This window comes from Phragmites australis, chromosome 2 (genome assembly GCF_958298935.1).
Source record: "Phragmites australis chromosome 2, lpPhrAust1.1, whole genome shotgun sequence".
Classification (NCBI taxonomy): domain Eukaryota; kingdom Viridiplantae; phylum Streptophyta; class Magnoliopsida; order Poales; family Poaceae; genus Phragmites; species Phragmites australis.
In genome coordinates, this window is record NC_084922.1 from 8709982 (window position 1) to 8722877 (window position 12896).

The window sequence follows — 12896 nt, forward strand, 5'->3', positions numbered from 1 at the left end:
TTACCTAGTTTTAAACCATTTGAAGCGGCTTTAAAGTCAGTAATAAATGATACAATTGAGTACCTGCATAAACCGTTTTGCGCTTAAAATTAAACCGTAAAACCTTATCCTTGAATTACTCATTTATGCATCTATTAACACCTTGAAATACTATAGGGCTTGATGAGTACCTTCCATACTCACTCTTGCTTTCATCCAGATGAAAAAGCAAACGCTGCCAACGTCGGAGGAGAAGGCCAGGATGAAGAGTAGTCACCTAAGTTGCGTTCACACCCTAGCTGCTTGTGGCTTGGGTCCTTGCTTTCCGCTGTATTTTTGTTGGCCGTTCAGCTAGGTTTGTATTATTACTATTAGGTAGTAGCCTTTTGTACTCTGTAATCTTAATACTTACATACGAAGTTGACTGTGATACTACAACTATTATACTGTGTGTATCAGCTACTTAATTCAAGGACTGATACATGAGGCACATGAGATTCTAGGTTCGGGGTTTCACATGCGCCGTGGCTGCCGGCGACACGACAAGTGGCAGCAGACAAAAGGTCAAAAGAAGCCGAGAAGGAAGTTGTTGGGTGTGGATTGCCCAGCCCGATTCGTCTACCAGATTTGGGGAGGAGCGGCTGGTTGTGGATGCCGACCCTGCCTCGTCTAGCACATCCATGAGGAGGGGAGAAGGAGAAGATGTCAGATATGGACCGGTGAGGCTGGGAGGGGGAAGAAGCCTTTGATCCCTCCACCGACACCAATCATCTTGGACGAGGTGGGCGATGCATGTTGCGTCACACATTGTCCTCAAGGTCCCCTGCGGCACCAGGCTCCGGGTCTCCAAAAGCTCCACCCGTCATGTCACAATCTTTACCCCGGTCATGGACTAGTCCATGGAGCTAGTGGTATCCCTTCGGCTAAGACCGGATGAAAAGCTCGCGAACTTGTTCAGTTCGTATCTGATTCGATTCGACTTGGTTTAAAATTTTACGAGTCAAGTTAGAGTTTTAGCTCGTTTAGATAACGAGTCGGCTCGCAAGCCAAACAAGTCAAGGCCATCATCTGCATCATATCGCTTCTTTTCACTATGGTCATCAGTTTGCTCATTTGTTATCTTCATCTTCGATGGAGAAGCTCCTCACCAGCCTACTTGACTTTCTATTGATCAGCTCATTGTTGCCATGCAGCTCTTATCTTTCTATTCTCTCATCGATCATTCCTTTAGGCTTTACATATATAGATGAATGTGTGAAAAATAGTTTCATCCACCTTTTGAAGTAATGTTTTGGGTGTTTGTTGTTGTGCTGCATATGAGTTTGAAAAACTTTTAGAAGAGATTCAGCTTACAACAATTACCTCTGATTAAACCATGCAAAGAAGTACTATACTTGTAAATATCATTATTATTATTGTATAATTTTATCGATACATTTTTCAGTGAATGTTGATATTCTTTTTATCCTAGTAATGAGCATATCAAAAACCAGACTAGTTAAACCGAGCTTCCTTTTTTGCTCATTATATTAAGCAAGCTGAACCTAAACAAGTCAAGTTTGCTTGTTATCCAAGCCTACCTCCATCAGCTAAGGCCCCCGGACTCTAACCTAAGGACTTTGTTGAAAAGTTTAAGGCAAACTTTTAGAATTCTCTCACATATGCATAAGCCAAGATATTAGTTAGAAACCTACTAAAACTATTTTGCTATGATACAAATTAGAATTATCTAGATAGAGATATTTCACAAAAACTTTCTAAGATCTTGATATTTGTGGCATGACATGACTAAGTGTCACTCATTCAATAACTTTGTATGCCCATATAAGAATAAACGGATCCTAACATCAACTGCATACACTCGATGACTTTGGGCTGCTCACCATGCTAGGTGGGCACCAATCATCTTGGACTAGGTGGGCACTGCACGTTGCGTCGACGCTCCTAGGCACAGTCGACACACACCAACCTCAAGGTCCCCTGCCTACCTTGAATCTCTTCTCTGTCGATTTGGATATCCCATGGAGGGGTTGATTAGTTGGTTAGGGGAGATAGAAATCTAACATATTCAAAGCCTGATATGATGAATAAAATTCGTAACTTATCTACATTGGGGAACAAAAATTATTCTCCACCAAAATATATGTCAAGTTCTGTAAATCAAAGAGATTATAGACTACTATAAAAATCAAACATTCCTATATCAAGAGCCAAGACTGGGAAAAGAAAAATTCTTAGTACATAGTTATAACAGCTCTGCTATGAGAATTTTTACTTCAAAAATAAGAAATCCTGATATATATCAAACACCACCAGTAACAAGAGCTCAGACATGGAAATTCCTGCCATAAGAACACCATCTTATTTTCTTTCCATAATAAAACATTAATGAATTAAGAACTATCACAAGGGAAGGACACAATTTGCTCTGCCAACTTAGGCAACCAGCCGTCAGGTGCAATTTCTTCAAAACTTGCCCCCATGTCCATGAGCTTCTTGTTGAAGTCCTTTTCATGTTAATTTAAAACTATAAGCTTTGTTGGATTTCTACAAAAATGCTCATAGACGATTAACAGAGCATAAACCAGACTAAAAACGAGAATGTTGTACAAATAAAGCCACATCATTTAAGCATTTGCATGCTGCTTTAGGTCGAAAATCATGCAGTGCCGCAGGTTAGGGAATCATTGGATCACCAGAAGAAACCGTGTGCATATGTGTGTCCCTTATGTTTGTTTCTATAGGCGAATCCATGTCTGCTGGACCTAAGAATGGAAATATTCCGAATAAAATAAGTACAGATGAAGGTTGTGATCACAACAAAGGTTACATATCACTGGCAAAAAATATGTTACCGAATATAGAGCCAATGGAGGGCCTTGTTAAAGATGAATTCCTTTGCAGATCTGCATGCATTTATAGTTTCAGAAGTAACAATATTAATGTTCATCTATATGTTATGAACACACCTCGTATAAACTGACATATTATAGATATTGGTATTTTTAATGGACATTTTAAGCTTCCTAAAAAATGATTATGCTTGGAGATTTCAACACACCTATGATTGTTTGAGTAACGATGTCATGAGAAGAGACAAACCTGAACGTTTTACTCCTTTCACAGCATCAAAGTTTTTGTATGTATACCCCACAAAGCTGAGATCTTTGGAATTCAGCATTGTCTGTAAATTTGTTTCACAAAAATTACATGAGAACTTAAGAGTGCAAAGGGTAACATATATGTATATCGGTAAGATGAACATAAATTCTACTTATATGAGCAGGTGGTTCGAACTTTGAACCACAATTGGAAACACTGTGCTAAATAGCAGCTGCTATGACCTTGGTAAGTAGCAGAGTCTACCACTAATACATGTGCATAGCAAACTGATGAAGTAGCTAAGTGATCATTGAAACACCACGTCAAAAAGAAGTTACGTGATAGTAATAGTACGCTCTATTGCTCTGTACTTCTATTAGACATAAGTAAGAATATAGTAACCCTCAATAGAGTATAATTCTTCTTATGACAGTTTGTACCAACATATATAGTAGCGCGAGATAATCATAACTCAATGGAACATAAACTCAGAAAAATATAAGAAGTGTTGTGGTCTTACACTAGTTTGCGAACGTCAATGTAAATGCATACCTTTCTTGAGGGCCCAGAACCGGTTCTGGCTGAAGCATTTTCCAACTGCAACAGAGAATCAATAAGTTGGAGGAATGCAATTCATACGACAAAATAAAACATATGAGAAATCAACAATAGTGCAAAGCTCAGAAGCAGGAAACTAGTCATCCTGACTTTATTGAGCAAATTTGAAACAAGAACATAGCTATGCACATAGCTCATACATGAAAACGTATCAATGTTCCTTTTAGTTGGAAGAAAGAGCAAGAAAATTAATCAAATAATGCCAGTGGACTCGGTCAATGATTATCTTGCTATCCCATAATTCCAAAGGCAGCACTGAATTGTCGGCTGGAGATGGACAAGGTTTACAGTTTGACAAACCGCAGAGCAGGAAACAACTAAGAGTGAACTGATTCAATGAACTGTTGGTTCAAGATTGACAAGGTCTACAACTTAAAGAATTGCAGAGCAGAAAAAAAAACTAAGTGCAAAGGGATTCACTTACTTCCTCAAACTTCATGAAATTCTGTGTATCCAGTTCATCATTTACTTGAGGCTTAAATGCTGCTTCCATTTCATAGAGTTTATCCCATGCAACTCCTTGGAACCAAGGATGGGCCTAACGGTAAAACAGATCATCTAGTAAACACAGCAAAAAAATGGACTAAACAAGAATATAAGTTACATTATTTCTTTTGTGTCAGGGATGCTACCTTTATTTGATCTGCTCCTGCACAGCCAATCCTGTGGTCAACATCACATAGTAACCGGCAAATGAGATCCCTTGCTTCATTAGACAACCTTGCATCCTCAGGAAATTTCAAATGGTTTCTCCAGTGCACAATCTAGAATAATGAAAAAAACAAATATCAGTGAAGCACTTAAAGAAAAAGGGGGCAGCACGAGCATATAATGGTTTCAGGAGGTTGTATATGCAAGATTGTTGAATGCATTCTATATCCCTAAAATGGTTGACAACAAACAAGAACCCCTTTCTTTCTTTTTTCATGAGTCATATCAGATTATGAAATATTGAGATCGAAACAATTTTGCCCCTTCAATCATAAGCTATTGGATCTACACATAATTTTTCGTGTTTGGCAGAATGATGCAAAGCTTTACTACGAACTCAGGAGACTATTTTACTAGAATGATACAGTACTGTACTAGTATGTATCTATCCAAAACTCTGTCTTGCATTCATTACAAGTTTTAAAGAAACCGCAGAAAAACAATTTAGTCAGCTAAGACTTGCATCTTGATCAATAAATTATCATAAAGGCAATAACATGCAAAATAAATGAGACTTGTTATCCCCAGCTTAGGTTTGTCATGACCCAGCTTGAAGCTAACTTATTATACAATCTCCATAAACTGTAGGGTAGACTAAGTGTATAAGAAGCAATCTGCAGTCATTAGGCCCTCAGCTTGCAGGTTGCAGCTTGAGCTTAAAAAATAAGCAAAGAAATAAAGCAGTTTTCAGTGCTAACTTAGCCTTATTTTGGTGACAAACCTAAGCTTAAGCTAAGCCAAAGAAACACTCAGTGAACTACTAATAAGTTAAAAACAAGACAACTGACTCCAAATCAATACTGGTAGTCTTTATTGGTCAAATGTAGCAAAATGTACTGAGCAAAAACAAACCTTTCGGCATGTGGTTATTGGATCATCAGCATAAAACGGTGGATACCCAACAAGCATCTCATACATGATTGCACCTAGGGACCACCTTTGCAAAAAAACAGAGTACAATAAAATACTAGTTGTTAAATTCAAGACACAAATAAGTTTCTCAACATTAACTCCCATAATGGAAAACATGATTCCAATATAGTATACCAATCGCATTCCATTCCATATCCCTTCTTTAGCAGAACCTCTGGAGCAATGTAGTCTGGCGTCCCAACAGTTGAGAATGCCTGTGTGTCAACATAAATCTGAAGTGAGAAAAGCTGCCAAGAAACACTGAGGTTCTATAACGTACACCCATGATACTATATTTTCTGACAAGGGTCTGTGCAAGATATTATGCAAGCAAAAGAAAAATTATACAGGATTGATATGACGCCCGTATGTAAAATGTAAAACAGGTATACCAATTTTCTCCTGTTCATCTGCCAGTGCTGAAGCTGTTCATGTTGACTTCTCCATCTTCTGCCATTCGCTGTATTAAACAAAGAACTATCAACATCCATTGATTCCCTCAGGTTGTCATCACCCATCGGTTCATCTTCATTCAAGGTTGAGAGCTTTGAACAATCGATTGGCTTGCACAGCCCAAAATCTGACAGCTTCATGTGACCATTCTTGTCTAGAAGCAGGTTATCAGGCTTAATATCTCTGTAAACAATAACAAACCAAATATATAAATAAGCAAAACGTAGAACTAATATACATCAGATGTTTTTAAACAAAGATACATAACCTGTGGATGTAGTTATGTTTATGAATGGATTCAATAGCAAGGATTGTCTCAGCAATGTAGAATCGAGCCACATGTTCTGTTAAGGTATCCTCTCTCATGAGAAGGGTCATGATATCACCACCAGGGAGGTACTCCATAATAAGGTAAAGGTACTCCGCGTCTTGGAAAGAATAGTAAAGCTTCACAATGCAGTGACTAGCAACTTCAGCCAGCAAGTTTCTTTCAGCTCTAACATGCTCCACCTAAACATAGAGATTAATGAAACTCATTAACTCCAACTCCACAATAATAAACAGCAAAGAAAAAAAATTATGGTCAAGAACTGAAGTCGTTAAATGGTCTTGAAAATACCAGAGTAATTCTGGTAAAAAAAAGGGGAACTTTCATCAGCAAACAAGACAGCGGGGGCTTTAACTGTAAACAGCATTTCCTGAAAGGGACCATTTCCAGAGAGAGAGAGAGAGAGATTGAAGGCTTTAGAGTTTCTCCTGATACTTCTTTCTTAATTATCATGAGACCATGGCCTTATATTTGTAGCATGAAGATTCTAGACTCTTCCCAACATGAAGGTTCTAGACTCTTCCTAACTCTAGAGATAGACTTCCATATTTAAAGATAACTTGCCTATCTAACGGACTCTCCTAATTTGACGACGAAGTAACCTCACAACTACCAGCGGGGCCGGCGAGGAGGTGCGGTGACGCAGATGCCCTAGGGCGGCAGTTAGCCACCCCCTAGCTTGAGCTGGGCTGGCTACCAACCCTAAGCCCGTAACAACAATCAAGCTTTGCAAATTCACCCTTGTAATTTTAAGTTCATGATACACAGGTTTTGGATTTTCTAATTGGCTAATTTTCTCACACATTTTTCACTTTACGATTGATATCAACAAATGTAGCTCAAACAGTTAAAATATAACAATGCCTGTGGTATGAAAAACTATGGGGGCGAACAGGATGTGGGTGTTGCAGATGACTAGCCTAAATGGTCGCATTATTTATTTCACTATTCATCATTTCACTGTCTATTGGTTATCCTAGATAGAAGGAAAGTATACTGAATGAAAAAAGAAAAAACTCAGAATAGTAAGGCATCTTCTATCTAGGATATGAAACATAAAATTGTCAATGCAGCCATTATAACTATAAAGCAGAAACCTGAAGTAGCCAAAAATGAAAGTAATCTTACTTGGCCCCTGACAACCATATCAGACTTCTTTAGTTTTTTCATTGCATAAATGTTGCCAGACGTCTTCTCTCGACACAGTTGAACCTGTCAAATACATTACAAACAGCAACAAAATCAGTAGAAAGGAGTTTAAAGGCAACAGCAACAGTTGCAATGCAATCAAACTTGCCATTTCTCATAGAGATAAAATATGTCTTGCTTTCCCTAGAGTATAAGCATTTACGACACAGAAAACTACTGCAAGTAACTACATGCACCACCACCACCACCACTATCGTAGGTCCATAAATCATGATAAATATGGAAGTGCATATATCAAAACTCAATTTGCAGACCTCTCCAAAAGCGCCTCTCCCAATAATGGTGAGCAGCTCGAAGTCATCCACACAAATTTTGTGCCTTTTAAGTCGCATGTATTCAGTTTCCTTTCTCTCCAGATCTTTTATTAAATTGATTTGCTGCTCCTTGGGAACTTGAGAAGAAGCTAGCTGTCTCTCCAATTTAAAGCGCCTGCAATATATGAAGTGATAAGATAGGGATAAAAGGTGCAGCTTCTTCAAACAAAGGTTACGATTTCAGGGTTAAAGAAATCAATCCGCTTAGAATAAATTGTAATACCAAATATGTGCTCGTGATGCACATATGACCAGCATCTGATGTATTATATAGAAAAAGGACTCTACTTTAATATACAACCATTAAATGTTCAGAGGAATGAGCTTATTTTCATTGTTTCCCTTTCACAAAAAGGGGAACAGGGGTTCATGTTTCTTCCCTTGGTCGAAACAAAGCAAGCCAAAGCTGGAAATGTTATGATGTATACTGATAACTCCTCATAAGGTAAACTACTAGCATGATTAATCGAATAGGTGCAACTATTCTAAAGTACATCATCGCTCACCATCTCTTCACGAAAAGACCATAAGAACGTCCAATAGTCCACTCACAGCTCAAAGCTCCCCACATAAAATGCTCTAGTTATACATCTGATTGTGATTTAAAACCAACAAAAATAATTTCGATTTATAACTAGCACATCAACAATGGGAAACAAAAGGAGCATATGCGACAAAATTATGCACCACTTTACCACCTCTAGGGCAAATGCAATTGCAGCATTGCCACGTTGTTTTTGGCGCACTTATCCTCTAACAAGCTTCTTGACAACAACATTCCAAGAAACGTTACCCAGTTAGTCAAACAGTAGGTAGCGATACAAGCTCAGCACAATGGCTCCTCACGCCAAAAAGACAACTCCACACCAGCGAATTGAACAGTTTTTGCCTGATGCATTGAGCAGACACTAAGTATTTAGAAACAACTACTAGAACCAGCTCCTCCCAATCCCTGAACTATCCATCACAGCTAAACCATGCCACTACGACCTCAAATTGCAGACCGAGGTGAACAGTACGAGAGACTCCAGCAGTATACTACATCGTAGTACACTAGAACATCCTACATCACACTACGCTAGAAATTCTGAGATCATGGCCAGCAAGCTACTTGTACTAGAGTACAGACGTCTCGCTGCCCCGCATTCCACAAGCACCCACCCTAAATTTTGCACCCAAATCTAGCAGCTCGAAGGGGCAAGCTCTAGTGGCGCAAGCTCGAACCACGCCCAACCCAGCTCAGACTCCCTCGATCGAGCTCGCGGTGCGCGAGATCTAGCCCAAGCCCACGCGGCAGCAGCTATAATTGGAGCCCGGAACCGAGGCCAGGGGGTCGGATCAGAAGGTACCTCTCCTTGCGATCCTGGATGTTCTTCGTCTGCGCGCGGTAGTGGTTCTCGATGAACTTCTTCGCGGCGGCGACGCGCTCCATGGTGAGGGTGGACCCCATCGACTCGGCCTCCCCTTCCCCCTCCTCCGCCACAGCCGCGAGCGGCTCGGCCGCGACGCCGCCGCCCATCGCCGCTGCGGGCGCCGCCGCCGTCTCGCTCTCCATCCCCACCCACCCCCTACTACACCTCTCGCAGTCTTCGCTGTCCCCCTCTCTCCCTCCCTCGCGCCTCCTCTTTTTTTCTGTTCTCCTTTTTGGTTTCTGGGGCACGGTGCTCTCCTATGCCGGCGCTTGTCGCTGTGCGCGCGGGCCGGGTATATATACAGCGCCGGTTCGGGATAGTTTTTGGTGGTAGACTGGAGCTGTTTGGAAGGCTCCACTTCACAGATTCATATATTTGAAATAACTTTTTGACTATTCTATAAAAATTTCATAAGAAGTAAAAAGATATATGAATCATGCTATTCTATAAAATCGTAAAATCACCCAATTTAATAGAGCTCCATTCAGATCCATCGTGGATCCTGAATCCCTGCCGAACACCTCTAAGAGGCGGGCGGGGTTATACTAAATGGCGAAGGGTTAGCTTGGTACAAGACGGACGCTGGAGACAGGTGCGCAAGGATACAGCTCGAGCTTCTTCTTTTTCTCTCACTTTTTCTATTTCGTCCTTGCTTGCGTTGAGCGATCTCTTCTGTCATGTCGCATGGTGTATAGCTGTATGCACCTAGAAAAAGGCCAGGCTCGATCAGGAGGCGTGCTTCGGAGTTTTCAGATGGATAAACACACTGATCTGTTTTCCCATTTCCAGTACGGTAGCATGCACTCAAGAAGATATCAACAGTCTTCACGAGTTAACACTTCAGCTATAGAAGATTGAAATAGCGTATGACTGCGTTGAGCTTAATCATGAGATCAAAGGGTTAATTTCCGGTGTTCATCGGGCACGGTCCACGTGGCGTGGCCCTCCCTCAGCATTAGTCATGTGTCCAACACAGCACATGCGTGCCCATCGGCCAGTAGAAAAATATTTGTGATTCGTTTTTCTTTTGGTGAGTGGGGAAGTAGTGAACCATCATATAAAACCTTCGGGTGTGGTTGCTGCTATCATTATCACATGATGGAACCCCTGATCAGTAAGCAAATAATGGTACAATATTCTTACAGAATAGGAAAGTACTGTAATGGTTACAAGCATGGTTCACTAATTATGCATGCTATCTTTGTCCCTCTTTTGGCCTTGCTAAATCTGGCATGCACGAGGACACGACCATCCACACTAGGTCAGACTCAAGTCCAAAGATGACCAAATGACCCTATCGGGTTAGCCTGATACAGGATCGGTTAGGTACGATTTGATAGGTCTGGTGAGTTTTATGGGCTTGCTGTGTCAGCTTTTGTGCCACATTTTCGGCTTACGGCACGGCTCGCGTTCTTGACGCACGACCTTGGTCAGTTCAGGCACGGCTGCGGTATGACGGGTCGTGCTGGGCAGGGTGGTTGGGCGGCAGAGCGATGGCGTGGCCGAACGGAGCGGGGGTGATGCGACCGGTGGCGGGGGTAGGATGGTGCGGCCAGTCGGGGCAGGGCGGTGCAAGGGCGGACGACCAGGGCGAGCGCGAGGTAGTCAGACAAAGCGGCGCAAGGTGGCCAAGGCTGAGGCGGGGATGGGGTGGTGCGGGGGCAAGGGCGAGGTGACCGGTCGAGGCGAGGGTGATGCGGTCGGATGACAAGGGGCTGGCGACGCAAGGTAGCACGGGGGCAGCGGGTAGGCGGAACGGCGTGAGGGCAGGGCGGCACGTGGATAGGCGGGGTGGTCGAGGCAGGCTATATCCGTACCGGCCTGACTAGATCGGGTCATACCGTACCGATCCATAATACCGAGACATCGACCCATATACGATCCGGCTAACCGTATCGTGCCAAATCGACCCATCTACCTTCATATTTAATTTGTGCCTATAATATCGTGTATCAAACCCACCCAATAGACACGGTCCAGGGACTATGCTCAGGTCGGCCCGGCCGGCCGGGAGTTCGCCGACGACGCGCGTACTTATGGGTCAGGTACGGCGAGAGAGAGAGCGCTCGATGGTGAGTTGTCGTGTCGGTCGAGGTCGTTGTTGAACGGGGCAGCAGCTTTATGGCCGCTTCACGCATTGAATGAATTGACTCGATCGAGCCGGATGGTATGCTGTGGCTCGGACAAGACACCATTAGGGATGAAAACGGACGGGAACGGTCGGGAAAACCCTCTAACCATTTTCGTTTTCACATTTTCTCAGCCGGACGAAAACGAAAACGGGATAGACGGGAACGGAAACGGTCGGGACATAATCAGATGGTCGAAAACGAACTAATCCGATAGGAAAAATGGCGGTATCGGTCGGGATTCGAAAAACACAACGAAAACAAAAACCCACAAAATCATCAAGATGTGTCAACATGTATAAGTTTAACATGACTACAATAAATACATCATCCATGCTTAGTGAGATAACATGTGATATAACATAACGATGACATGTATATATTTAACCACACAAACAATAAGTCTCAAATAGATATATAAGTGAACGATAGTACAAATATCCATACAACCATACAAAGTCTTAACATAATAACATCGAACCACTAGTCCACCACAACGTCAACATATGACAATAATAGGACAATAAAACATGAACATAAACATTCTTCAATCACTCTCGGCCTACAGCTGCTCATAATCATTCATCACATCTGGATCACTTGCTATTTCTTCTTCTTTCTCCTATAATTTTACAATGCATGAAAAAAGGACATGTTAGTCAGGCTGTACATGAAGAACAAAAAAAAAGAGCATAGCTAGAGAGCGAGTGTGTGATCAGCTTCGGACATCTATGTATCAAAATGACCAAGAGATTCTATGCACCTCCAGCCTTGTACCATGAGAGGATAGCATAAGTATGGTAAGTACCTCATGCATCAGTTTATTAGAAATGGTCTCTAGAACCTCGAGATCATCCACAATGGAAGAAAATTTCTTGGAATCTAAAAAATCAAACAAAGACACATACATCATATGCAATGACAAAGAAAATAACTAATTAATGCACAATTATAAATGGCAAACTATTTAAATTATCACCTTTTCTTCCTGCAGCTACCCAATCTTTGGTGCAAATTAATGCTTGTACCATCTCAGGATCAAGACGGCTGCGATAAGGATCAATAACACGGCCACCAGCACTAAAGGCAGACTCTGAAGCAACCGTTGACACTTGTATGGCCATCATATCACGGGCAATTTGTGAAAGAATAGGATAATCTTCTGTATGGTTCTTCCAATATGCTAAAATGTCAAATTAGCTCTGCTTCAAAAGTGGCTCTGCCATGTATTTGTCCAACTCACTTAGGCCATCTCTATCAGGGCCACAATCATCATATAAGAAGCTTTCTAGTTCATCATTTCTATTTCCCATGAGCTCATCTACTAGGTTTGTAGGTTCATTCACATTACTCTTTCCTTTTGATGATATAGGTGCAGAACTAGCGTAAAATTGATACACATTCTTTACAACACTAACAAACTCTTCAAGGTGAACTTGATACAAACCACCATAGAACTTTCTCATGTAAAATTCTACAAGCTTTTTTTTTACCTAGGATCAAGGAAGCATGCCACTGCAAGAGCAGTACTAGACTTGTTCCAATATTTCTCAAACTTTGTATCCATAGCAGTTGCCATTTCACTAATAATGAAACTTTCACTAACTTTCCATTTACCAAGCAATTCTTTTATCTCACAGAAACCTTTATAAAACATATTTGCAGTTGGATATAAAGTACCAGAGAGAAGTTCAGTAAGATCATAGAATTTCATCAAGCACTGAAAAAT

The 12896-nt window shown here is 41.4% G+C and overlaps 1 protein-coding gene and 1 long non-coding RNA gene across 2 annotated transcripts; both read right to left on the bottom strand.

The window, feature by feature from the left end:
• Positions 1–2196: 2196 nt before the first annotated feature.
• On the bottom strand, positions 2197–9248 carry LOC133898267 (uncharacterized). The gene is made up of 13 exons (XM_062338897.1): positions 8976–9248; positions 7567–7741; positions 7232–7315; positions 6044–6285; positions 5715–5958; positions 5458–5537; positions 5263–5347; positions 4332–4463; positions 4124–4237; positions 3634–3678; positions 3082–3163; positions 2835–2885; positions 2197–2744 (listed from the first exon to the last, which is right to left on the bottom strand). Exons 1-13 carry the CDS (start codon positions 9179–9181, stop codon positions 2656–2658), a joined length of 1629 nt encoding a protein of 542 aa, XP_062194881.1. The 5' UTR covers positions 9182–9248; the 3' UTR covers positions 2197–2655.
• A 2394-nt stretch (positions 9249–11642) lies between these two features.
• On the bottom strand, positions 11643–12228 carry LOC133909828 (uncharacterized). The gene is made up of 3 exons (XR_009908443.1): positions 12147–12228; positions 11976–12049; positions 11643–11789 (listed from the first exon to the last, which is right to left on the bottom strand). It is a non-coding gene; the product is annotated as an uncharacterized LOC133909828 (long non-coding RNA).
• Between the last annotated feature and the right edge of the window lie 668 nt (positions 12229–12896).

What these genes read in the sequence shown, in the direction of transcription:
- LOC133898267 (XM_062338897.1), bottom strand. Translation starts at nt 9,181, where the DNA reads ATGGAGAGCGAGACGGCGGCGGCGCCCGCAGCGGCGATGGGCGGCGGC. An exon ending in ATATGGTTGTCAGGGGCCAA is followed by an intron (nt 6,286 to 7,231) that starts GTAAGATTACTT and finishes CTCTATGTTTAG; the next exon opens with GTGGAGCATGTTAGAGCTGA. An exon ending in CTCCATTGGCTCTATATTCG is followed by an intron (nt 2,745 to 2,834) that starts GTAACATATTTT and finishes TTCCATTCTTAG; the next exon opens with GTCCAGCAGACATGGATTCG.